Genomic DNA, 27,410 nt, shown 5'->3' on the forward strand with positions numbered 1-27,410 from the left:
GTAAAGCGAGTAAGAGGGAGGGCGCTGAGACAAATGCCAGAGCAATGCCCCAGGTGCCATTCTCCAGCTTTGACACCCAGTCCCTAAGCCAGAATCCAAATCCTGCACAAATGCGCTATTTCAACCCGCTCATACTCACCCACATCGAGTCCAGTCTTGGGGGAAAGTGGCAAACACCCACTGCCTCAAATATCTTTTATGGAGATTTGTTTTAACGGCATAGTTTTTACACTCTCCTCATATCAGCACCTCCCCTCCCCTCCGCTCAGTCCCAGGAGGTGCCCCCGGAGCGACAGGAAGCCCCTGGAAGCATCTGGAAGGCCTGGCATAGGTATGGTGTGGCGGGCAGAGGCCTTTGGTGGCGAGGCCGGCTCACCAGGAGCGGGGAGGGCTGCGGAAGCCACACAGACCAAATAAAGACCCCACGAGGGGAGACACCTTCGACAGAGCAGGCTCTAGGGAGAGTTACAAATCTCTACTGCCTGCCTGCCTAAAAGAATTGTATTAACTCTTTATTCCGGTGCGATTTACGTTTCTCTTCAACTCAGTGTGACAGGCTTCAATCTCTGAAGCGACGTCACTGTTGTCTTATAAGAGCTGCATGAGCAAGGAGGTGCTATAAAATCTCCTGGGTGGCTCAGTCGGTTACGCGTCCGACTTCAGCTCAGGTCATATCTCATGGTTCACGAGTTCAAGCCCTGCGTCGAGCTCTGTGCTGACAGCTCAGAGCCTGGAGTCTGCTTCGGATTCTGTGTGTTCCTCTCTCTCTGCCCTACCCCCGTTCTCACTCTCTCTCTTTCTCTCTCTCTCTCTCTCTCTCTCTCTCAAAAATAATAAACATTTTTAAATATTTATTTTTAAAAAAAGCTCCAAAGTTAGTCTAGGACATCAGAGACTCCATCAGTCATTAAATGACTTAGGCAATCAAGGGTTGTTCTCCCAGGCAGAAATTAGCCCCGAACTATCTGGAGAAAACACCAGAAAGCATATTGTTCTGGCTGCATGGCCCACACCATGCAAATAGAGACCCTCGATGCAGAACCAGCTGTCATTTCGTGTGTTTAAAAAGCATCACAGGTTTGGGGCGCCTGGGTGGACCAATCGGCTAATTGTCTGACCTCAGCTCGGGTCACGTTCTCGGGGTTGTGTGAGTTTGAGCCCCGCGTCGGGCTCTGTGCTGACAGCTCAGAGCCTGGAGCCTGCTTCGGATTCTGTGTCTCCTTCTCTCTCTGCCCCTCCCCCGCTCACGCTTTGTCTCACTCTGTTTCTCAAAACTAAATCAATGTAAAAAAAAAAAAAATTAAAAAAGAAAAAAAGGAAACTCTTATCTGAAACCAGGTTCCTGTAGTACCTATCCCTCGATTTCTCTGGTCTGGGCAAGTAGGTTCCAAACTTGGCTCTGTAGGATCTGTTTGGAAAGGCAGATTCCTGGACTCCAGCCCTAACGATGCTGATCTGGTAGGTACGGAATGTGCCCAGGAACGTGTGTTTCTTTTTTTTTTTTTTTTTTTTAATGTTTATTTATTTATTTTTGAGAGAGAGAGAGAGAGAGAGCGAGCACGAGCAGGGGAGGAGCAGAGAGAGAGGGAGACACAGAATCCAAAACGGGCTCCAGGCTCGAGCCGTCAGCCCAGAGCCCGACGCGGGGCTCGAGCCCACGGACCGCGAGATCGTGACCTGAGCCGAAGCCGGACGCTCAACCCAGGCGCCCCTGGAATGCGTGTTTCTAACAGGTGCCCGTGGTGATCCCGGCACGGGGGGCTCCAAGGACCCGTATTTGGAAGCAACGGCTCTGCCCACACCTTCTCCAGCTCCTCAGTCACTGCCCGTGGGCTGTGCCTCAGACGAGGAGCCCTGGGTAACACAGCGTGTTCCTGGGCTCCCCACGCTGACACGCTACCCCGACCTGGACACGTGTCTCCGAGCTCTGCCGTCCCGCGAGCTCCACGGCTGTCCTCCTAGCACGCACGCACTGCACACCAAGTTGCATTAGGCCAGTGTTTATTGGGCACCTACAATAGGCAAGGCACCGGGTGCTGTGGGGTACAAAGACAAGAAGGCTAGTCCTCACCCTCAAGGGGTTCACAGTCTAGGGGGAGAGAGACACATTCACAGGTGACAAAAACACAAGGCAGGATGGGGCGAGCTCCACAAAACGGAGGCAAAAACCGACGGGGCAGGATCACTCGTGCCCAGGCACCTCAGGGGTATGATGTGGTCAGTGACGCCTCAGCCGGCCCCCGGGGGGGAGGGGCGGGAGTCCCAGAGGCGGGACGGAACCGAGAAGGACAGCTGAGGCGCCGAGAAGGCACAGAGGTGGCAAAGTCCACGGAACGTTGAGACAACAGGCAGAACGTCGACCTCGACAGAAATGGAGGACGCTAATGGGGTCACACAGGGAAGCTTGACGCTCGACAGTCGACGGTGTCCTTCCGGCCAGGAGGTAGGACTTCGTGCTGTAGGCAACGGGGAGCCATGGACGGTTTCTGAGCAAGGGAAGGTCACGGTCTCATCTCCTCCATCCCAGGCACAGAGCTGTGAGTAAACCGTGACTAGCTCTCTGCGCGTTCACGTCACTCTGTGGCCTTATGCCCTCCCTTGGCCTCAGAGCAGAAGCCCGGTGGCCACAGATGCTTCGCAGGGCGGCACGAGGCTGGAAAGCCTCAGGCCAGGTGAGCTCAGACAGAACAGGAAGTGGGGCCTTCTGGAACCATTTGGAAGTGAGGGGCAGGGCCGAGGGAGCTGCTCAGTGAGCTTTGGTTACCTAAGCGGGTCGCAGATGAGCTGCAGAGAGAAACGGGAGCGCAAAGAGACAGCAGGGAGCCTCATCAGACTAAATCATCTCCCGTAAGCCACCCACCCCCCCTCCAGCTCACTGGGCGAGGCGACCCCACAGTCTAACTTCCTGGGGTCCGCAGGTGGGGTTTCTAAAAGCTCTACGCATAGAGGGTTCTCCGCCGACACCCTCCCTAGGATCCTGCCTAACCATCCAGTGAAGAGGGAGAATGGCGCCCTCCCCCACCCGGGCCACCCCAGCCCGAGAAGGGATGCGAGGCCACCGCCGTCCAGGTGGACACGGCGATGCTGGTCAGCGAAGGCTCCCCCAGAACCTCCACGCCGGCTGAAGCGGGTGCCTGGGCAGAGAGGGGCGAAGTCACAGCCGGGCTCCCCAGGAGAAACGTCCCCGGGGAGCTGGCGTGCACGTCTGGGCCCGGCCCGGCGGGGCCCCCGCCGCTGTTACTGATGGTCCACAGGCACGGGTAGGGGCTGCAGAGACAGAGACACAGACGCTTGCTGAGGGCCCGGGCCTCGGGACCGAGCACCCGGCCACGGCTTTCCTTCCAGCTCTGACCCAGAGGGCCCAGCCTGTGAGTGAGACCCCTCCCTGGAAGAGAGGGGACGTGACGGACACAACGATCGGGACACCAGGGGTCGGAAAACCCGGGTTCGCGTCCCAGTCTCCCGCTTACTGCCCCCGAGACCCTGGTCCAGGCGATACCTCTGAGCCTCGGCTTCCTCACCTTCAAGATCTGGAGTGATGACGATGCACACGTTACAGACGCTATCACGAGGGTTAGACAACAACGAGGATACGAGGCCTCGCACGGGGCGCTCACCCAACGGTGGGCGTTATAATGAACTCCTCCATTGCTGGCTCCCAAACCCAATTGCTTGCTGGAACCACTTAGCAAGCTCTGACGCCTGGGTCCCGCCGCCAGAGAGCCTCAGGTTTTTACTAATCTGGCGTGCCGCTTGGGGATCAGGACTTTTTAAAAGCTTTCCGGTCGACAGTAACGCGCAGCAAATTTTGCGCCCGAACGTAGATGAAATGACTGCGGTCGGGACAGGCCGGGTAAATGCCAGCGCCCTAAGCCTTCGGCCATCGCAATGTCCTGACATTTTAGAGCCTCTGTTATCGCCTGATACTGAGCTACGGGAGAACGGGCTCGTTGCGCAGTGACGGGACTGGACGCGTTTGCTGTTCTCCAGCAAAATCGCGACGGGAGTCTGTAACGGGTTAAAGATGCTGCTGGGGAAACTAGAAACAGAAACTAGAAACAGAAACTCCGTGCCATGGTCCAGATACTATAGACCTGGCTGGGCCACACGAAACCTGCCAAAGCCCATGCTCTGGCTGTGTGCTTGTTGTCTGTCTGTTCGTTAGCTCGCTCGGCCTGCTGTGATTTGGGGTCTGACCTCTAGAAGAGGTCTCTTCTACGGCATCGCCCGCGGCAGGGCCCCTTCCTGATGCCTCATGGGCCAGTGGGAGAACCAAGCACTTGGTGACACCACCTACTGGATGACCTTCAGGACGTCTTTAATGTGTCTGAGCTACGGTTTCTCCAACAGTAAAATAGGGACTTTAACGGCAGCCTCGTGGATGTCGCTGAATACCGTAAACAACTAACAAAATATCTAGGACGGAACCTGCCACGTGATCGTTTACCATCTTCAAGGACTCGCTTTCTCACTTCCTGCCACCACAACCCAAACCCGCGCTTTTCCTTTAGGTAATCCAGCCGCGTACCGACCGATAGGAACAAAACGTGAGCCATCACCGCCAGGCTTCGTTTGCTAGCAGCCACACATTTTAAAAAAGAAAAAAGAAGAAAAAAATGCACTTATTGGTAATAATATCTTACGGAACCAAAAACGTGCAAAATATTATTTCAACATGCATTCAAGGTAAAAAAAAAAAAAAAAAAAAAAAAAAAAGAAGAGTTGAGATGTTTAATTCTTTGTTTCCTGCCCAGTCTTCAGACTTCCGTGTACCCACAGTACACGTCCATGGGGACCTGCTGCATTTCAAGGGTTCAGTCTCCGCAGGCGACTGCTGGCTGCTGCATGGGGTAGCCCAGTGCTAGACCCTGATCACCACAGCCACATCAGTATCAAAACCATCAAGATCCTAGCAACCCCAGCAACACCCACGCAAGCTTGTTAAATGCAGAATCTCAGGCTCCAACCCAGACCTGTTCATCAGACTGTGCATTTTTTTAGAGTTCTTACTTATGTTGAGAGAGAGACTCGGTGAGCAGGGGAGGGGCAGAGAGAGGGGGAGATAGAGAGAATCCCAAGCCGGCTCCGCACTGTCGACACAGAGCCCGATGGGCTCAGTCTCACGCACCGTGAGATCATGACCTGAGCCGAAATCAAGAGTCAGACGCTTAACCAACTGAGCCGCCCAGGCATCCAGATTGTGCATTTTAACAGCATCCCAGGTGATTTTTTTTTTTAATGTTTACTTATTTTTGAGAGAGAGAGAGAGACAGAGAGAGAGAGAGAGACAGAGTGCAAGCAGGAAAGGGTCAGAGAGAGAGGGAGACACAGAATCCAAAGCAGGCTCCAGGCTCTGAACTGTCAGCACAGAGCCCGACACGGGGCTTGAACCCACAAACCAGGAGACCACGACCCAAGCAGAAGTCAGACACTTAACTGACCGAGCCCCCGCCTCCCAGGTGAGACTAACACCCATTCAAGTGTGAGCAGCCCTGCTGTAGACCAAAGCACTACGTTCCCCTAACATTTTCTAGACCAGCAAATCACAAGTTATCAGACATCTCCCAAGACCCACCTTTTCATTTTGGGTCCCTTTTAGGACCTTCTCAAAACTCTGCACACGGAACTGAACGCAACAGCGGACATTTACGTGGAACGCTCCTGCTTACAACGCATTTTAATGCGTGTTCTCCTCGTGAGCTCACCATAACCTACCGAGCTGCTCATATCATTTCCATCTTAGCGATAAGAAAGCGGACGCTCGGTGAGGCTCAGGAAACCGCCTGGAGCCACAAAGCCCATACCAGGTAGAACCAGGACTAAAGCCAGTGTCCGTCAAACTCCAAGGTCCCTTCCTGTCCCTTTCCCCACACCGATCTCCAGAAGTTCGAACGACATGCAGGTCTCTGGTGTGTGAGTTCCGCCTCGGGTCCGGCATGCTACATTCTGCCCTATTACCTGGATTGCGGGCCAGGCACCCACCGTCTGTTCCCCTGTTCGGATGGGTGGCTTAGGAGAACAGCGACAATCCAGGGTCTCGGCATACAGTTGAGCAGGTGCTCTCCCCCTCCCTTCTCTCTGAAAGTGAAAAGCCCATCCTGTTTTCATGTTCCCTTCCTAGTGGCTTAGGAGTCAGGACAATGGCTTAGGCCAAGGCACCCGAGGAAGAAGAATGAACTTGAGTCTCCAGTGCTAATGTCAAGACCTCGAGACCACCAATGAGCACGTTGCTGGTGTTGGTCTTACCTAGGCCCTGGATTGATCGGCCCGCTGGTGTGGGGTACAGACAGGATGCTGGCGTGGGGTGTGGAAGATAAGGAAGTCCAGCTGTCGGCTCCGGAGAAGACTTGCAGGTTATTGCTGGAGCTTTCTATCAAATTCACTTTGGGGAAATAACAATAGTTCAGTTGATGGGGTGTGTAGAACACGCAAAGATGGCGGCCAATGATATTATTCGAGGGCGAAACGTGACCGTGGCTCGTGCCACAGGGGCCAATAGTTTGTTAGTGCTTTCCGAGGGAAATGGCAAAGAAGGAAGCCCTCAGGTATACGGAACGTCAACCACATGGCACGTTCCGGTTCTATTTTACTCTGCACAACAGCGACCTGTCCTCTCCCCTTTGTCCATGAGGCTCAGAGAGGAGAGGTGATCCGCGCTTCATGACACAGACCCGTCTGACTCATCACCATGCTCACTCCCCCTGAAGAACGGATCATGTCAGCATCCCCTCAACACAGGCCGAAGGGCCCGCCAGTGCCCCAGACGAGAATTCTAAGGACCCACACCTTATTCTTCTCAGCAACCCCAAGTACATTTAAACACCTCAAGAACAGTGTCTTCTACGTCTTTGGCTCTCCGTGTGCACAAATGGTGTGCATAAATAAGAGAGAGGAGGGAGGCAGGCCGAGGAGAGCGAGGAAGAACATTCCAGTGTGCACACCTGGCTGGCCCAGTCGCTCCTCGTCAGGATGGGGCACCTGCAACTTCTTCAGCCCCAGCTCTGTTTCCTCCACCTTTCCCTCCACGCTCTGTTCCAAATCCGTTCCCGGACACCCTGGGTCCCCTCCCCGCCCCCGGGCCTTTGCTCACCCCACTCCTACCTCAGGGCCCTTCGCCTCTCCTGGGCCCCCTGCCTTCCGCCTTCCGCCTCTGCTCACCCCCACCTCTGTCCACTTCTATTCACCCTGCGAATCTCAACTTAAGGGTTAACCCCTCCGGGGCAGTTACGGCTCCTCGTTTCCCTCCGTTCCCATAGCACCTGGGCTTAAGTGTGTTCTAGAATGTCTCTCAGACTGTAACGTGCAGGAGAATCACCTAGGGATCTCATTAAAATGTAGACTCGTCCAGAAGGAGAGCCCGAGAGTCTACCTTTCTAACGAGTTCCCAGGTGATGCTGTAGGTCCGAGGGCCACACGAGAGCTCTCACTGCCTGGTGTTACGATTCGGTATTCATGTATCCGCATGGGCCTCAGTTTCCTCAGGGAAGAAACTATCCCTTCATCACCTTCCCATCCACTGTCTGGACGAGGGCCTGGCGTGTAGCAGGGGCTCAGAAGCTGTGTTTTACGTGCTGACTGTGGGAAAGGACCGGGAAGCAGAGCGAGAATGCTGCCCACTTTCTGGTGTCATTAAGCTACATTCTATTCCTTCCCAGAAGCAGCTCTCAAGGCTGCTGGGAGTGGCACACGAAGGGACACAGAGACAGGCAGCCGGTGACCCAGAAAGCCCTCTGCAGACAGAGCTCAGGGTGGGATCTTAACCCTCTCCTCCGACTCCCATGCCATGAATCTCACTTATTTCTTTAGACAAAAACAACAAAAAATGTTTAATGTTTCCTCATCTTTATTTCGAATCAGAGAGACAGAGAGAGAGAGAGAATCCCCAGCAGCCTCCGCACCATCACCGCAGACCTCGAGCTCACGAATCGTGAGATCAGGACCTGAGCCAACATCAGGAACAACCCAGAGTCTGGGTCTTTAGGAAGACCCAGACGTCTTCCTAAAAGCTCCCCAGTTCTGGGCCCCGCATCCCCCGGACGTAATACACGTGAAGAAAAGAGCCCCGCGGAGGCCCTTCACCCCCATGAGAAACCAGGAGACGGAGCGTCTTACGAAACAATTATAAAACACGAATAATGTTATAACTACATAACCAACTATTAGTATACAAAATAAAACATTAAAATGATAGGGCGCCTGGGTGGCCCAGTCGGTTAAGCGTCCGACTTTGGCTCGGGTCACGATCTCACAGGTCGCGGGTTCGAGCCCCACGTCGGGCTCTGGGCTGCCAGCTCGGAGCCTGGAGCCTGCTTCGGACTCTGTGTCCCGCTCCCTCCCTGCCCCTCCCCTGCTAACGCTCTCTCTCTCTCTCTCTCTCTCTCTCTGTCTCTCAAAAATAAAGAAACATGAAAAGTTTTTTAAAAAACCATCACAATGATACTACCCAATACTATTACCTATATTCGGATGCTTCTTTTTACTACCCGCTGTGTACCCATTTCTAGGCACCACCGCCCCCCTTACCCACACCCCCAAGGGCTTAATTCGCAAAATCACACACCTGAGGGAGAATGGTTTCTATGCATGTAGGCAGAAGGATAGGGAGCCTGCCGGTGACCGCGGAGGCTGGGATAGTGCTCATAGCCATGGTGGGTGTGGGTTGCGGACAGAGGCAAGGGTGTCGCATACTGGTAACTGGCGTTTCCTGCTGCACACGCTCCGTCAGGATTGGAAAAGATCCAGCCTCCCACTAGAATAGACAAGAGGAAGACACAGAGACCGACTCTGAACTTCCACACCAAAAGGCAGCCGACCAGCCAGTGCACATACTGCGTCTCTGTGCGAACGACGCTGAACATCCACCCGGGGTAGTGACGGGGACCGCGGCCGCCGCCACCCCCCTTCCACAGCAGCACCGAAGCTGGCTTCTTTGGAGAAGGATGACGGTTCCTATCAAAGTTCGGAAAGCCTCTGGAGGAACGCTGGGCCCGAGCGACATAAAAGACCGTTTGAGTGAAAAGTTACAGAAATGCAAAAGTGAAGTTGCTTCTGACTTCACTGAATTAAATTAAAAGTCAGTCTGAGAAGCAATAACCTGTTGAGGTTAGACGCATATGTAATGTCCAGCTGGGGGGGGAATGTTTCATGTGGTTACACAGGCGTGAAGGCCTCTTTCTGCCCAGCGGGAAAGGTGTCTGTGGTTCTCACTCCAAGCAAGACGAGCCAGGATGGCTCACAGAAAGAAACTTGGTTTTCAATGGAAAACAAAAAACATGAAAGAAAGAAAAGGCATCGGAAGAAAGAAAGAGAGAAAGAAAGAGAGAGAGAGGAAGGAAGGAAGGAAGGAAGGAAGGAAGGAGGAAAAAAGAGAAAGAAAGAAAGAAAGAAAGAAAGAAAGAAAGAAAGAAAGAAAGAAAGAAAGAAAGAAAGAAAAGAAAAGAAAAGAAAAGAAAGAAAAGAAAGGAGGGAGGGAGGGAGGAAGGAAGGAAGGAAGAAAAAAGAGAAAGAAAGAAAGAAAGAAAGAAAGAAAGAAAAAAGAAAGAAAGAAAGGAAGAAAGAAAGGAAGGAGGGAGGAAGAAAGAAAGAAAGAGAAAAGAAGGAAGGAAGGAGGGAAGGAAGGAAGGAAGAAAAAAGAGAAAGAAAGAAAGAAAGAAAGAAAATAAAGAAGGGAGAAAGAAAAAAAGAAAAGAAAGAAGGGAGGGAGGAAGGAAGGAAGGAAGGAAGAAAAAAGAGAAAGAAAGAAAGAAAGAAAGAAAAGAAAGAAAGAAAGGAGGGAGGAAGAAAGAAAGAAAGAGAAAAGAAGGAAGGAAGGAGGGAAGGAAGGAAGGAAAAGAAAGAAAGAAAGAAAGAAAGAAAGAGAAGAGAAGAGAAGAGAAGAGAAGAGAAGGAAAGGAAAGGAAAGGAAAGGAAAGGAAAGGAAAGGAAAGGAAAGGAAAGGAAAGGAAAGGAATGGAAAGAAAAGAAAAGTTTGTCTGATGCAGGTGTCCAGTGGGCAAAGCCAGGCATGTGGTCACCCTGAACTGGACTCCTGCCCCTTGGTTTGCCACATTAAGGGACACACCTGAAGAAGCTCGCTGAGAAGACCATAACGTGTGAGCTTGGAAAAGATGCGGTTTAACAAGCAGGTACTATACACAAGGCCTGTTATTCCAGCTCCCTTTAAAAAGTGTTTTTCTGAGAGCTCCTCCCTTTGATGCACGATATTGCTGCTCCACAGTGCGCATGTGCAGAGGCGCAGGGGACGAGCAAGTAGAAGGCCCCCCACCCCAGCTGGACCCGAGCAAACCCCCACAATTCACATTAGAGCGTCTCCGACAGCAGGGTTAACTTTCTGCTCTGACATCACTCACCTGGGATGCTGCTGCAGCTTTAGGGGGCTTCCTCCCCTCCTCCCGTGCCATCCAGACATGGGGAGGCCAGTGCCCTGTTAGGGACGCCCAGCCCCCAGTGGCATATCACTCACCTCGCCCTATGGCTTTCCTGTCAGCCTCCCCAGTCTCCCCCACATATGCAAGGGAAACGCTGCAGTGGTGACCAACACAAAAATGGGCAAACATTAAGAACAGGGGCAATCCAGGCCAGACTGACAAGGGTGTGGGGTGCAGAGTGGAGACGGAGGAGACAGTCCTGAGCCTCTGGGAGGTGAAAACTTGAGTCTGAGAAATCCATCATCCCATGCCTATCTCCTGCCTGAGTTTCAGTCCAGTCCCCCAGGAACACCAGTTCTCTCTGGGAATTCTCGAAAGGGCATACACATGTCTTGAGTGGAAGAAATAACCTGTGGAGTCTTGAAAGAAGCTTTGGAACACAACAGGTAGGGTCCGAGTGCAGTCTGGGTGGGGTGGCTCCAGTGTTCCCCCCCCACCACCCCAGGCATGTCCCACCCACTGTCCACCCAACTCACAGTGAGAATACGCCACGTGCTGGCTCTCAGAGACAGCTTCCGGAATGTCTTTTAGGTGATTCCTGAAAGAGAGGAAAGTACACCATGGCCATCCAGCATATTCTACAAGTCCTGCGGAAAATCTACCCCATATTCTCTCTGCAAAGCACTCTATATCTTTCATCTCGAATCTCTCCCCCCCTTTCTTCCTCCAGGATACTTTATCTAATGTGCAATTCCTCTTTGAATTTCAAGTTCATGTGACTCCAGCTTGCCATATTTATAGCTATCCCTATTTAGTCTGATCTCACTGATTTGGGGTCACTGCTCCCGCCTGGCGAAATTCAAGCAATAGCAACAGCTAGGATTTGCGTAGGACTTCGGGGCACAAACACATCTGTGATATGCTAGAACCACCGATAATCCCGGGGGGGAAATATTCCTATGCCAATTTTACAGATTTAAAAAGTGGACGTCAGCGAGGTAAAGTGACTTATGTAAGGTCACACAGCCAGGAAACGGCAAAGCTAGGACTCCAAGTCAGGACCGCATATTCAAAGTTCTGTTATCTCACACATCAGATTTTTTTTTATTTTTTTAGGCCTTTGGTTTTCTGAAATTGCATTAAATCAAATATTGACAGGACGGACAAAGTCCTTTGATAGAAGTCAATGATAAACACTATTTTTTTTTCTTTTTTTCCCTAGAATGGAAAGGAAAAACACAAAGATGTACGTACAGCCACTGGCCTAAAGTAACCATTCACGATCCCAGAAGTCTCTGAACGTTCTTCTCTCAAAAGCTCTCTCCTTTATGAGCTACCTGTATGAATCACTCACCTCTCCTAGGCTCCATGCAGTTTAAAAAAAAAAAAAATTGAAACCATACTACTCAGAGATAATCGGAGGAGGGGAGGAGTGAATTATTAAAAATCTGAATCACTTAATTATGTTTTCTTAAACGTGCCTGTGCTACTTTCGAGAACTAGTAGTAAAACAGAGCTGACAAAACATTGCCAGTTATGAGGTTCCCCTGGAGCCCTGCTTAAGGGACAGATAATTAGGAACTTTGTTGAATCGTGATGATTTTGTTGAAGATCGAATTGAATGTTGCAAACCTCTTTCTATCAAAGGGAGTGTGTGTCCTTTCAAGATCACCCTGTCATCAATCTCACATTTGCAGAAGCCAACCCACAAGATTTCGCTGCAATTTCTCTACTCACCTTTCCTTGGCATCCAAGAAGGCTTTGGCAAAAGGATTGTACTTGATTTTGAGAGCTGTTATCTTGCGTTTACAAAGACAAGAAGCGTTAGTGAAAGCGAAACACGTTACGAACAGACAGAACCCTGTATCTCCACCTGTGAATTTCTGTCCAATCGGAAGAATTCCCCCTCTCTTCCCTTTTCTCCCTGTCCGCGTTTCTTTGCTTCCTTCTGCACGAAATTACTAGTACACCGTTCCTGACAAAGGATGCTGTATTGTGGCTGCAGCGAAAAAGGCAAACGCAGCAAAAGCGAGCAAGGGAAGGACAAAATTAGAAAGGAGCAAAGCCTGATGTGCTAAACCTGCCATGTCTTCTTTTATTTATTCATCCTTTTTTTTTTTTTATTGAACACCCCCCCCCCAAAAAAAAACATCCCCATGTCAGTTTTCTAGTCCCTGGGAACACAGTCGGAGTGATTCCCCCTCACCCAGAGAGTACAGCCCAATGTCACTCCATAAGTCTTCGGGGATCACTTACTCCTTGGGCCACGTTCATGTTCACACAAACACAGATTCTCACGCCCACCCGTCTTTGCGCCAACCCGCTGGCCTTCGCGGGCGTCCTTTTTCTTCAGAGCCCCCAGACGTACATATACGTGTGTATGACGCATGTGTGCTCTTGTGACCTGAGTGTAAGTGATTTGAGGGCGGTAAACACATCTGTGATGCCCATCACAGTAGTCCCAGCAGGTACTAAGACTCAACAAATATTTTGCTGAATGAATAAGCGTTGGAAAGAATGTTCGCTGCAGCAAGGGCCTGGGGGAAGGAAGAAAAGTGAAATAAAAGCACGCCTCTTTCTGGCCCCGGGAATGCGGAAGCAATCAGAAGAGGGAGGAAAGCCACAGAGTCTGATGCGAGTGACCTGGTCTTTCTCCTGGCCTAAACCCGGGGGGGGGGGGGGGGGGGGGCGTGGGGAGAGAAGGGGGGGTGTTCGGGTGCATAGGGAGACCTAGCATGCACCCCCAGGTGCACGCTCCCCTCTCAGGGTGCATCTACACCCATTTGGCTGGAAAGTGTTGGCGGTAGAGGCAGGCTCTAAGGTGGGGTTTCCTGGGCTTGATTCCCAGGGGGGAAAATCAAGGTTGAAACACAGCATGAGGCTGGGGAGCTTGCCCGAGGGGTGGCCTTAGCCAGGCTGGTGGTCCGGAGGGGACTCTCTAGCACCCACCCAGCAGGCAGCCTGACTAAGGGAGCAGGTGGGAGTAAGTGGGCAGGGGCATCGCCGTGGAGACGGAAGTGGCTTAGTCCCCAACACCCCCTCCCCACTCTCTAGAGTCGCAAAAGCCACACCCTCCCCTCAAAGACCCAGACTCCACGATAGGGAGAGAAGCAGGGCAGGGAAGGCCGTCTAGAACACAAGCCTGTTTTAGCCTACGGTCAGCACCACCGGAGGGCCTGTTTAAATGATCTAATATTTAAATGATCTAGTATTTAACTGCTTGGAGGCACTCGGCCAAGAGGCCAGACGACTTACAGAAACGAAATTACATTTTCTCTGCACGTCTGTGATGGGAGTTAGACCTACAATTCAATTTCACCTCGAGGCGCACTAAGGTAGCCGTTTCCAAATCCGAACGCTCATCCTCAGAATCCTTTAGGGAGACTTTAAAAACTACAGATTCGGGGCACCATCCCTGAAGATTCTGACTCTATTGGCTGGGCGGGGGTCGGGGAGGGGGGAGCTCCAAATCTTTTAAAGCTTCCAAATAAAGATCTACAGCTTAAAGCAGCAATAAGATACTTTGGGGTTGTTCTGTTTTGTTTTGTTTCACCTACCAGATTATCAAAACTGAAAAGGGCGGATCATCACCCGTGTTGGGAACCGTGGGAGGGTGGCAGAGGCGTGGGCTCTCTGGGGGAGGTAATTGGGTGATGTCCCACGATTCTCAACCCACCCCCTCCTTGACAGAGAATTCCATTTCTAGATGTTCATCCATGCAAGCAAACAGCGGGGGCGGAGGTACTGGGATATTCTCTGCAGCATCACGGGTCAGAGCAAATAAAACACCTGTAAACAACCTAATAGCCACCCTGGGGAGCTGATTGCCCGAAAGACCATATATCCTCTGCAGGCACTTCAGAAAAAGAGATATGTCTGAACCTAATCACATAGAAAGATATCCATAATATACGGCTAAATGGGAAATAAAAAGAAATTTTCAAACCAATATTGTACTTCATTAGCCAACTTATGTAAGTCTATATTCTCATATATATTTATATATACAGAGAATACGTGTGGGGGGAAGACACACACTTTAAGCTGTTATTTGTGGCGGCCTTGGGGAGTTGGATTCAAAAGGCAGGAGGGAAAGAATACATTTTTACCTTTTGTTTGTAATTTTCACTGAAGGTAGTTCTGCACTATGTATTTATTGTGGGAAGTTTCTGTAATGAACCTGTATTACTTAAAAAAATGTGCGTTTTTTTTTAAGTTTAGTCAGAAAGGATCTAACCCGCCCCCAGCGCCTCCGATGACACACAGACCTGGAAAGCCCTAGAAGGTGCACACGGACCCAAATGTCCTGCGCCCAAACTAATCCACAGAGGCCAGGTTCTGCCTCCTCGGCTCAAAGCTCCAGCGGCTCCCGTGGGGCAGGAAAGACCTGTGTGCTCAGCACGAGCCAACAGGACAGTGAGCCTAACCCAAGCCGGAGGCGGGCGTGCAGGGATAGGCTCTCACAGACCCGCTCCTGGAGCAGGAGACCACCCAGCTCTGAGCACCAACTCTGGGCCGAACGCCCACCGGGCCCGGAACACAAAGACTCCTGGGTCTGTTGGTTTTAACGCAGTGCACAACCGTGCACCAGGAGAGCAAGGATGGCAGGCCTTTGGCCAACAGGCAAGAGGGAGTGGAGAGTGGCTTCCTCCTGCTTAACTTCATCTCCGCTGGGGTGTTCCGGACTCTAGCTCTGCTAGATTCACCGGTGAATCCCAGAAACCCACCTCTCACCCACGCTTGGTCCCCATCCCCCACCTCCTTCCAGGGGACAGCCGCCCAGGCACGCGCCTGTGCACGCTCACCTCCTCGTTCTGATAGGCGGTCACGGCTATGAACTGGGTTTCTGGGAAGGAGCAGTTCATCACCATTCGATGGGCACCTCCGACGCGCACTATGTGAACCTGAGGTTCGTATTTATGCAGAGAATTCAACATTATCTGTTGAGGGGGGAGAGGAAGAGAAGGAGAAGCCATGCAGAGCCTGGTGTAGCACAGGCAATAGTGACCCCTTTGGTTGGTCCCAGGCTGGGCACCCAAGGCCGGTCAGGGCCACATGTTTCGAATCCGGGTCACCAGAGCTGCCACCACACGATTCCCTTATCTGAAAACTGAATGGCGGGGGGGGGGGGGGGGGGCGCGGGGGGGGGTAGTTATTCAGAAGTTCCCAGGGAGCATGAAATGAGAGCTTATGCTAGGATTGCCAGAAAATTCTAAAGCGTTCAGTTCTCTGCCAACATCATGCCTTCCTTTTCTCTCTCTCTCGCTCTCTCTCGCTCTCTCCCTATTTTCAGAACAACAGTGTAGATTTCGATCCATTAAAACATACTGTTTTTCTCCATATGAGGAATCCTGACATCTCAAAATGCTGACGTGGCTGCCTTTTGCGAGCGACTAGCTAAAGAGTAAGGATGACGGTTACCTAGCACCCACTCTGCGATTCACACAGAAGCCTTCTTAAAAGTCTTAAGTCGTGGGGGCGCCGGGGCGGCTCAGTCGGTTAACCTTCTGACTCACGTTTTTTGGGTTCAGGTCATGATCTCAGGGTTCGTGAGTTCGAGCCCCACTGCGCTGACAGTGCAGAGCCTGTGTGAGATTCCTTCTTCCTTTCTCTCTCTCTCTCTGCCTCTCTCTCAAAATAAACAAAGTTAAAAGAAAAAGAAAGAAAAAGTCTTCGGTTGTGACATGTGGGAGGCAAAATCAGTTCGCTTTTCAATTTCCCGTTTTAATAAAGAACTGAAACCTTCTGACTATTGCCCAGGCTTGGGTGGGTCACCTCCTACTCCTAAAACGTCAACTCCCGTGTCCCGGCTGGTTAAACATGGGGATCAGAGGAGGCCACAGAGATGGAGGGCTGAGAGGCCAACAACAGGAAATAGGGGCGAGGGCCTCGCCTCCCAGCTCCGGCTCTGAACAGTCTACTGAGTTCCCCCACGCTGCCCCCCCAAACGGTCTACATTTTATAACATAAATCACAACCTTACACATTACGCTAGTATCCGCCGTCCTGCCAGAGAAAACAAAGGAGGAAAAAGCCCCAAATTCGTGTTTACTCTAATTGGAGACCTTAAATAAAACCTTCCTTCTTTAAGGGGTGTTTGTTGTTCTGAAAACCCAAAGCGGATTCAATATTCTATTGACAATTATCATCATGCCCGAGCGGAGGTAGCAATTATTTCATTTGGGAGCCGCTTTTTATTAAGGCATTTGTCTATTGCCAACATGCCACTTATACCAAAACAGAGGGGAGAGAACAACAAAACCCTGGTACCCACAACCATCTCCTTCTCCGGGGGGCTGGGTAAAAAGCCCCACACAAGACAAAACTCTGAAAGGGCCCTCGATGATTAAGTAAAGTACCGCGCTCTCTCCCTCTCTCTTAACATCAGGAAGTCCATTAAAAACCGAAAGCACCAATTAAGAGCTGTTTATTCCTGTTCACATTTGGACTCCGGGGAATAATTGGCTTCCATGGGAGAAGAGGCCGGTGAGGACCCCTCTAATTGCCTAAATGCACCCTTGATATTTCTTGATTGGTGGTGTGGGGCGGTCGGGAGGCCAGGCGATCAGGCGACCCGATCTTACCTGCCCTCCTCCATTGAGCTTGTTTGTCAGTTTCACTTTGCTGAAGGAGATGGGAGCTTTCATCCAGTGGGCCCCAAAGTTGGGGGAGTCCGGGTGGATGTAGACGCAGCTGTGGCTGGAGACCTCTGGCTTGCCCGCGGGCACCCATTCCCCGTTGACATACTTCCAGCGGTGACTGTCCGTTGGGACGAAGTCCAGCAGGAGGGAGTACATGGCATTGGGGTCCAGGCCCGTGACACTGATCTTTAGGACGGGGAACATCCGTCTAAAAGAAGAGGCAGAAACTGAGTCACAGGGGGGATGCTGGCGGGGTCGGGCCACCCTTCGCCTGGTCCAGCCGTCTCTCCACTGCGCGGAGACCTTCCGTGGAGAGCCTCGGGGTACAGAGAGTGCCCCAGGACAGCAGCCCCCCATTCCAGAGCCTCTTTTTTTACAAATGCATTTTAGACTGGGGTTTTAGGGGCGCGCCTGGGGAGCTCAGTTCAGTGTTGGACTCTCGATTTTGGCTCAGGTTACGTGATATCGAACCCCGTGTTGGGCTCTATGCTAACAACGGGGAGCCTACTTGGGATTCTCTCTCTCCCTCTCTCTCTGCCCCTTCCCCCATGCATTCTTGCTCTCAAAATAAATAAAGTTAAATGTGTCTATATCTACATAGATATATGGGTTTTACTGAAAACCACTGTGCTCCGTTTTAAAATCTGAAAACCATTAATCTAGTCATTTGACAGAGGACCCTGAAGCCCAAAGCATATCATCACATGCCACGTTCTCATGGAGTCCTTTCTTCAAAGACTTCCTCCGGGCACACATCAGTTCTTCCATTAAGGCCACAAACCAGTCCTTCCCCTGTCACAGAGAACACTAGCTCTGAATGACAGCAATAGCATTTAATGGCAAAAACGTGGTTTCATGGTAAAAATAAGTGAGGGAACGCTTGGCTCTACAGAGCTAGACCAGTTCCTTCCCTGCGTGACTTCTCAGAGCCTTTAATATACGAATGTGCACGATAAACCTCCGAGCAGATGAGGACTATGCACACACGGAACTTATAGGACAGCGGAACCATCCTTTCACTGAGCATTTTGTGCGAATTTGTGTTCAAGGGATGTACTCGGAGACGCACCGATCTGGAGTCCTCGGTCCTTCTTCCACCCTCTAGAACGATGCCAGCAAATGTGCTCTCACATGTGTGGAGAGGCTACCTCGCTTGGCTTCTCCCTCTCTCTGGTTTGTTTTTCCTTCACCGAATGTCCTAAGTCGCTCTAATCTATCCTCAAAAGACCTGGTTTCCGGACATGCCCCCTCCACCACCTGATGGCCCCGGACGTCATCGTATTGTGAACACGTCTTTTGAAATCCGAATCTCCACATTGAGAAGCTAATAACCGAGAGTCTGTACACTTGCTACCCAAAGCGGTCCCCGACCCAGCAGCACCAGGATCACCTGGAAGCTCATCAGAAACGCGGAACCTCCGACCTCACTCCAGACCCACTTTTCCCAAAGCCCCGGATGCGTCACAGAAACATCAATGTTTCATTAACATTAAGCGGTACTTAGCTTCAAAGCATCTTTGGCTTTGAAGACAACAACGAAGGAGGGGCGCCTGGCTGGCCCAGTCAGTTAAGCGTCTGACTCTTAATTTCGGCCCAGGTCATGATCTCACGGTTCGTGAGTTCGAGCCCCGCGTCGGGCCCTGCTTGGGATTCTCTCTCCCTCTCTCTTTGCCCCTCCTCTACTCTCTCTCTCTCTCTCTCTCGAAATAAATAAATAAACTTTAAAAGAAAAGAAAAGAAAAGGGACCTGACAGGCAGATGACAAGGGACGGACCCAGAGACGGACTCAAGCCGTGCAGGCTCCCTGTCTCCTGAGCTGACATTACGAGGGCTTCCTGAGCAATCTGGACATAGATCAGAATTATCTTCCCTCGGCACATCCCACCTCATTGGCATTTCCTTTCCTGGCCCCTCTTTCAACTTGGTCTTCCAGCTGGCGGTGGTGGGGTGTGCTTTCAGACCCCTGCCTCAGAGACCAGTTCCCATCTCCTCGCGGCGGAACACAGAGCCTGGTCCGTGTCTCTGGTCCGGGACTCGGTAAGGATTCGGCAGTCCCTCCAAGAGGCCGGACGGAAGAGCGATCTTGGTTCCGTCTCCCGCCCTTCCTGAAGTTGTTCTCCAAGCACACTCACCCCAGCCTTGTCCACGGGGGGCAAGAACGCCACGAGCTAATTCACCAAAGTGCTCATTCTAAGGCCTGGCGCCTAGTGAGTGCTTTGCAAGCATCGGATGTTCTGTCATTACGTCCAAGCCCTTCAGCTGGCCCAGCTCTGCTTCTGTTCCAGAATCCTTCCCCGGGGCAGTGACTTTGGAAGTTGGAAACGCGGGACACCAAGCTCCACCTCCCTTCTGCCTGGCTGACAGGTGCCAGTTCCCCCCGCCTTTCTCTCTGGAGAGAAGAAGTCTGGGCAGAACAGAGGAGTGACCGCTGATGGCTTTAGGTTCCTTTTTACGGGTGAGAACAATGTTCTGGAATTAGATAGCGGTGATGGCGGACTATTCTAAAAACTATTGAATTGTATACTCTACAAAGGATGAATTCGATAGCAAAGGAATTCTTTCTCCAAAACAACAAAAAAAGAGCAAACTAATAACTTACACCACCAGTTTTTATTCTCCAGCAGGATCACAGTTATTTGCCCAGAGACCCTGGCCTTGGCATCACGAGTGGGAAATGCTAAAGGTTTCCTCCTTCCCCCGGCTCCCAGCAGAACTGTTTCTCCCTTCCCTCTGTCTTGGTGGGCACAAGGAGACAAAATCTAAATAGGAGGTTATGACAAGTATGTGAGTTAAAAGAAGTTTCTAGGAAAAAAATGCATCAGATGATGCACCTCGAATTCAGATCCTGCCTGAACACAGCGTTACTCACCTGTCTCTCCTCTCCATTAATGATGAGACTTTCATGATAAGGAAAATGAGGATTCTCCCCTCGGGAGGCTCCCTGTGTCATCTAAATTCTTCCATTTGCACATTCTTTTCCTTTTTTTTTTTTTTAATGTTTCATTTATATTTTTGAGAGAGAGACAGAGCATGAGAGGAGGAGGGGCAGAGAGAGGGGGAGACAGAATCCGAAGCAGGCTCCAGGTTCTGAGCTGTCAGCACAGAGCCCAACACGGGGCACGAACCCACGAACTGTGATATCATGACCTGAGCCGAAGTGGGCTGCTTAACCGACTGAGCCACCCGGGCGCCCTCCCTTTTGCTTTTTCTCCGACAGAAGGATTTCATCTATTCTCTTCTCTCATATCAGACTGAACTATTCCCTTTCGCAATATATTTTAATGTTTTCCGTTATTTTAATAATCCTGGCCACATATAGAAAACGAAGCCCCGGGGCACCTGGGTGGCTCAGTTGGTTAAGCGTCTAACTCTTGTTTTCACCTCAGGCCACGATCTCGTGGTTTGTGAGTTTGAGCCCCGTGTCAGGCTCTGTGCTGCTGGTACAGAGCCTGCTTGGGATTCTGTCTCTCTCCCTCTCTCTCTGCCCCTCCTGTGCTCACGGTTTGTCTCTCTCTCAAAATAAATGAAAAAGAAAGAAAGAAAGAAAGAAAGAAAGAAAGAAAGAAAGAAAGAAAAAAGAAAGAGAGAGAAAGCAGAAACCTCCTGAAAACACAAATGTCATTTGCAAAGAATCACAAAAGTGGGCATCAGAAATGATCATAGGGGTCAGATTGGGTCACGTTGACAGCCAGGAGCCTGGCTTGTTTGCACGACGTACACAGAGAAGAGATGGTCTGGTTCCTGGTCCTTTGCTTTCTCTGAAATGCTGAAGTTTGGGTTTGGGTTTGGGTTTTTCAAGAAAACTCAGGAATTAAATGTGGATCACTGTCGTTTCACACACAAAGTTAGAAAGCACCGGAAGTTTTCTCAGTAAGGATACGCGGTACGTGTGAAAGCAATAAAAAGAAAAGAAAGCTCACGTAACACATCTTCTCACACTAAAGTGCGAGGAAGGACACGGCTGCTCCAGCACGTGGCCGGGCTGTTCTCTCCATGGTGTGATCGTATAACTCTGCCTTAAGATTTACGAGACGACTTAACGAAAGACAGTTTTTCCAGCGGCAGCAGCTAAACACGGAATTTTACGGCACCCGGGACTTAACGTATGCGCGTCTCACTCACGTCTCATTTTGCCCCACGGAAGTAAATGTTGCCATGCCCATTTCACAGATTGGGCACTTGGGGTTCAGGAGGTACATGTCCATGCTCCTCTGACTCTGCCCCACTGCCTCCTCCTCTGGCACGTTCACCACACCTTTTCTCTCTCCTTTTCTTTTCTTCAATTGAAGTATAGTTTACGCCTATAACGCTAGTTTCAGGTGCACAACAGAGTGTCGTTCCTTTTATTATTTTTTTTTTAATGTTTTCTTTAGATTTTGAGAGAGAGACAGACAGAGGGTGAGCAGGGGAGGGGCAGAGAGAGAGAGGGAGACACAGAATCCGAAGCAGGCTCCAGGCTCCCAGCTGTCAGCACAGAGCCCGACGCGGGGCTCGAGCCCACGCACCGCGAGATCATGACCTGAGCTGAAGTCGGACGCTTAACGGACTGAGCCACCCAGGCGCCCGGGATGAACTGCACTTCTAATCTGGTTGATTTTCCTCCTTCTGTTTCCAAGGTATGGCTCACCACAGAGGAGCCCCAGAGTTGGTGAGGAGCTGAGAAATATGTAAGTCGGTCCCTAATTCGGGAGTTGGGGGGGAAGGAGAGAGACAGAAAGAAGGGGGAAGACAGGGAGAAAGACAGAGGGAAGGAGGGAGAGGGAGAGAGGGAGGGAGGGAGAGAGAGACAGAGAGAGAGAGGAATAGAGAAGCAAACGCAGGAGAGTGAAAAAGCATTCCCCAAAACCATGCTTGAGGGACCACAGGTGGTTGGGCCTTGCCCGTGAACTCTGCTTTGCTAGGAGGTCGGTTCCTCCCTCTGTCTTCTCCTAACGGATCTTGAGGGCCAGTGCTGCGAAGGAGGCTACGAGGAGTGACGTTGGCAGGAAGACAGGGGGCAGCTGTTGGAGGTGGGGAACAGCAGAGATGGTTAAAGGTAATATTCACCTTCCGCTCTCACCGCAGAACTATGATATTCGTCAACTACCCGTCAGGATGTGTGTGTGCGCGCGCGTGCCGAGGCTTGTGCGACAGTAAGCAGCCTTAAGAGCAGCAGGAGGAACCTGGTTAGCAGAAGGCAGCTGGCACCAATACCCACGATCCCCACGAATCCTAACTGTGAACTCTGGGGGGAAACGGTGTGTGAGCTACGGGGCAGGGAAGTGGCTTCGCCTGATGCACAGCCTCCGTTTCCCCGCCTCTCGCACGGTCAGCTCGCTGCCCTTAATCACTGGCAAATTCAACTTAATGATTCCCCACGCTTGTTTGTTTATAACACATGGGCACACCAATTACATCTGAGATGCTTCCAGTTTCTGAAAACGTGTGCAAGGCAAACCGAATCAGAACTGAGTCGAAATGATTTGACTGCGTGGAAATACATGGGAAATACGGCCTTTTCCGCTCAGGTGAAGACAGTATAGTAAAGACAATAAGAGGCGCAGGCGATTTCATATATTTGCCCCGGAAGCCTGGAATAAGGGTGTTGTTGTTGTTGTTGTTGTTTTCTCCGACCTAAAATTGAAGTTCCTGGCTCCAAGGATTGAGATGAAAGAGAATACTCGTCAAGCTGCACACCCTACAGATGATTCAAAGGAGCTCTAGGGGGATGTTATAATTGTTGCTGTTGTAGCTGAAAGACGACTGAAGAGGGAAAACTGAAAGTTGTATTTAGAAAGGGGGAAGGGGGAAAGGGAGGAGGGGAAGAAAAGGAAGGACAGGGAGTGAGGCAGGAGAGACAGAGGGAGGAATGAAACCCATCAGGGTCCCGGTTTCTGGGGATAATCCAGGGGGAAGTCCTTTCTTTCCTACCTCTGATCAATGTCAGAGAGAAGCCTCCTCTGTGTGTGTGTGTGTGTGTGTGTGTGTGTGTGTGTGTGTGTGTGTGTGTACACACACACACACACACACACACATATATATATGCTGAATTCTTTCATCAGCCCACCCTATGTTATTTCAAAATTTGCTATTAACACAGAACAAGGAGACATCAAGTGGACAGGAGCTATCTGATTACCCCCACTGAAGCTTCTAGACCCCCCAAAAGTCTGCCCACGGGGGCAGGCGGGTTATGTGAATGGAAAGGGCTACAGCTGGGTGTTAAATACCAGAAACAGTCTTCCGCACAGAGAAGGGCCACGGGGGCATGCGCCCCGGGCTCAGGAGTTGGTCTGGAAGCAGGGATGAAGCATCTGGAGACAGCGGGTCTGCAGGCAGAGGCCGGGGGTACAGAGGAGATACGCAGGGACAGACGGTTAAGGGAAGACAAGGGGACAGGAACAAGAACGATCTTTTGGTATCGAGAACGTTAAGATGTGGCTAACAATCTAACCTGTGAAAATACGAGACAGGGAGTAATTCCAGGCCACGCTCACTCACGATCCACTGCGTCAGTTTCTTAGACATGTGTCTTCCCTTCTTTATCTGAAGTATAAGGGGAACGGTCTCCTGGAAGAATCTCGATCCTAAGGGGTTCAGAGACCTTTAAGAGAACCTGAGAAATGACTCAGTTCACTGGAGGAAGGAAAAGGACAGCAGGACCTCCACAGATAAGACTAACCGAGTTGGCTGACATGAGACTTTTCTACAAAGGCTATTTTTTCACATAGCTAACATTAAAGGACTTTAAACTTGGGAAGATTTTCCGATTTTACATATGCAGAAAAAGTATTTAGGTGAACAGAGGCACGTGGAAGCCATTCCCAAATTGTAAAATTACGGGGCACCCGCGTGGCAGTGTCGTAATTCTCCCAGGTAGACAAGGAATGGTGCATTTCATTCAAAAAGAGGAAAGCAAGACATCAGGGACGGAGGCATTTTGCACGAGGGCAGAAGCCTGCCAGAGGTCCTGCTGGCCCCAACTTTTCTCTCTTACCAGCATTTCTCCGAAGGGCCACAATTGGAGCTCTGCTGAAACTGAGCATACCGAAAATGCTTTCTGACTTTTGTACTTGGTGACCTTGTGAACCAAGGGTTCTGTGAGCATCGTCTGACTCTCAGGAGCCAGTCTGGCCAAGCTGGGAGCAGAGAGATTTTCTTTCAAAATATTTGCATCTCCTCTGCTTAAGTGAAACCTCCCACTATTACCCTAACAGCCACTTAGCAGGGCTGGATTTAATAGAATCCAAGAAATGCCACCGGAGATCAGTTTCTGTTAATCTCTCATTTGTGGCGATGGGAAAAAAGCGGGTCTCTTCTCTTTTCTCAGACAGTATGTTATGGCTTCAGCAACTATTCCTGCGTTGGTTCTCCTGTCACCACAAACATACACAATCTCAGAGGAACCCTCGCCACAAACACACACGAGGAAGCAGATGTCGCGACAGGCAGCGAGATGAAATTTGCCCTTTGGCTCCCGATCTTCAGCTAAGTCCACAATTCCCTGGCAAGCTTGTTACCCTTAAGATGAAACATCCAGCTTCCAAATAAAGTTGACTTTCACCTTATCCGAACGGAGGTGGAGCTCAGGTCGGCTCCAAGGTACGCAGTCAGTCAAAACATAGTATCACCTCCCGACTAACTTCCCTAAGCCCCCACTTATGGTAATTTCCCAGGATTTCTCCATGGAGAATGCATGCAAGGTGACTTCATCCTCTGCTTCTCTGACCTCGGGAAATTAATCAAGCTGGCTGGGGGAAAGCCGTCTGAGATTGTTCTTCTCGTGAGCATTTTAATCCGACTCGGCTGCCTCTGAGTGAAGAGCGGCAGCCTCTTCCATTTTCGGGGGGTCTCACCTCCCTCGCCAAGCCCCCCCCGCAGCCCAGGCCGGGCCGCAGATCCACTCACCTGCCATTCTTGGTCACGATCATTTCGTTAGTGACTTCCTTGAATCTCTGCCAGAGAGGCGCGTCCTCCAGGATGATCTGAAGCTGCTTCTCCGTAGGGTCACCTTTTTCCCTCCCTGCCTGAAGCTCACTTTCTACCACGTTGAGCAGCCGAGAAACAGTGCCATCACTGGTCTTCTGGGCGCCCAGCTTGCTCATGGCCATAGGCCCCTCTCAAACTTGGCCGCGGAGCGTCGTGACCTACCTCGAGCCTGCTTCCAGCTCCTTCCTCCTCTCACCTCCCTGCTTTTCAAACCCCAGCCCGGCAATGCCTGGGGAGCTGGGGCGAAGATGCTTTGGCTCTCGCCTAAGCTCCTAGCATGACACCCCTTAAGGTCTCCAAATTATACCACCAACCTGTTAAGCTTCAGTGGGGAGGGGGAGGGGGAGGGCGGGGAGAGGTAGGAAGAAAAAGCCCTCTCTTAATTACTCATTGGATCAGGTGGGAGAGAGCCTGGCTTTCCCATTGGCTGCTGTGCATAGAATAGACATTTAAGAAGAGTACTCCATCCAAATTATCAGGCTTTTATCTTGTTGTACCTGAAGAGGTCTAATCACTGTTTTGAGGACCATTTTCCCATTAATTAAAACTGTTCCAGGCCCAGACTGCGACAATCAGGCAAATCATGTTTGTGTATAAATCGTGGCATGTGGTACCTATAGGAAAAGAGCTCCTGGGGAGAATCGCCAAACTTGAGGCCAAAGCAGGCTGTCCTGCCACAGTCAGGAACCCAAATCCCTCCGATATCTACCAGCCCCGGATGGAACAGCAAACACGAAAGGCCAAAGGCACCACGCCAGGGAATATGGCAGCCGTACCCAAGAGTGAGTGAAGATGTTCTGTGTGCCACCCACTCAATGGTCAGAGATCTAGAGAAAGGGGAAAGAGCCAGGGCCGCCTTCCTCCCAGAGCACCCCCTACTGCTCCTCTCCCTCCTCTGGGACCCTGTGCACACACAGGACCCCAGCACCTCCCGCAATCAGATCTCCAAACCTCCGTCCTTCCTCCCTAGAAGTCAAAGCCCCAGTTTTGTTGAGTCCAGCCCCCGCCAGAGGGAGGAAAAAAAACTCACTCAGCATCATATTACCCTCTCCAAGGAAGCACTGCCCTCAGTGAGTGAAAATAAGCTGTTGACATTACTAGGCAGAGCCAACTTGGACCCAGAAGGATCCAGAAGGATCCAGAAGGGCTCCACAAGGGCTCTCGGGCTTTCCTCTTAGACGGCCCATGACCTATCCGGCATTCTGGGGTGAAGCCCCATTTTCCCTGGGAAGATACCGCCAATAGATGCTTCTTTTATCCATGACACACAGTACAAGCCGGGGAGGCGGGGGCAAGGACAGAGCTGGCCAGGGGTAGATCCCGGGGGTTAGGAGTTTCTCTCTCATTACAACCCAAAGAGGATTAAAGGGAAAATAAAAGCAAAAAAAGAGGAGAGAAAGTCAGGGTAAAGATGATACTCAAAATGCATTCAGTGCCTAGTAAGTGCCAAATACTGGTGACACGTCACATCCAGCGACAAATGAGGCCGAGTAGCCTGCGCCTTCGTGGAATTAACAACCTGATGCGGAAAATGAAAAATGCTCAGCGGTGACGAGTCTATGCAGACTGCGTCACGGGTGGGGTAGTGGCACCCAGCAAGGCGGGGAAGATCCTAACTAGAGAGGGTTGTATGGAAAACCTCGGAGGAGCAGACAGTCTTGCCGAAACCAACGAGATGCCAAGGACACAGTCGGGGAAGAGTCGGGGAAGAGTTCCAGGCAGAGGAACCCCAAGCGGTTCCTGGCACGGGTGGGCCAGTCGAAGAACTGTGGGGGGCGGGGCCGGAAGGGGGCTGCAGAGAGAGTAGAGTAAGATTTGCTCCCTCCGAGAGGGGCCTCGTAAACTATGGCAAGGAACCGGATGGTATCCAACGTGAGACAGGAAACCCGCGGACAGAATGAAGCAGGAAGGCAGCATGATTTGCTTTGTACTTTTCAAAGTCTGATTTGTACCGAACAGACTAGTCAAAGGCAAGGGTTGAAGTAAAGAGATTAGGAGGCTGTTAACAGTGGTTCAGGCAAGAGGCAGTGGTGGTTCAGCCTGAGTGGCGGCAGTGGCCGCAAAGATGTGAACGGACTCCAGATACATCTTAGAAGCAGATATGACAGGGGCGCCAGGGTGGCTCAGTCGGTTAAGCGTCTGACTTCAGCTCAGGTCACAATCTCGCGGTCCGTGGGTTTGAGCCCCGCATTGGGCTCTGTGCTGATGGCTCGGAGCCCGGAGCCTGCTTTGGATTCTGTGTCTCCCTCTCTCTCTCTGTTCCTCCCCTGCTCGCACGCACTCTCTCTCTCTCTCTCTCAAAAATAAAGATTAAAAAAAAAAAAAAAAGAAGCAGATAGGACAGAACTCTAGGGACTCCGTGAGGGGCAGAGGGGGAGTGAGGAACCATGTACGTGATGAATAATTAGTAGACGGCACGGCCGTGTGCTGAGAT

At 51.1% G+C, this 27,410-nt stretch overlaps 1 protein-coding gene across 1 annotated transcript; it reads right to left on the reverse strand.

Annotated features, from left to right (window-relative positions):
- Positions 1-1,984: 1,984 nt before the first annotated feature.
- TBX19 (T-box transcription factor 19) lies at positions 1,985-27,145 on the reverse strand. Its single transcript, XM_045453019.1, has 8 exons — positions 24,896-27,145; positions 16,952-17,216; positions 15,173-15,307; positions 12,105-12,166; positions 10,904-10,965; positions 8,561-8,749; positions 6,247-6,382; positions 1,985-3,267 (listed from the first exon to the last, which is right to left on the reverse strand). The coding sequence occupies exons 1-8, from the start codon at positions 25,096-25,098 to the stop codon at positions 2,982-2,984; spliced, it is 1,338 nt and encodes a 445-aa protein (XP_045308975.1). The 5' UTR covers positions 25,099-27,145; the 3' UTR covers positions 1,985-2,981.
- Positions 27,146-27,410: the final 265 nt, after the last annotated feature.

The sequence above is a fragment of the Leopardus geoffroyi genome, chromosome C3 (genome assembly GCF_018350155.1).
Source record: "Leopardus geoffroyi isolate Oge1 chromosome C3, O.geoffroyi_Oge1_pat1.0, whole genome shotgun sequence".
NCBI classification, from domain to species: Eukaryota; Metazoa; Chordata; class Mammalia; order Carnivora; family Felidae; genus Leopardus; species Leopardus geoffroyi.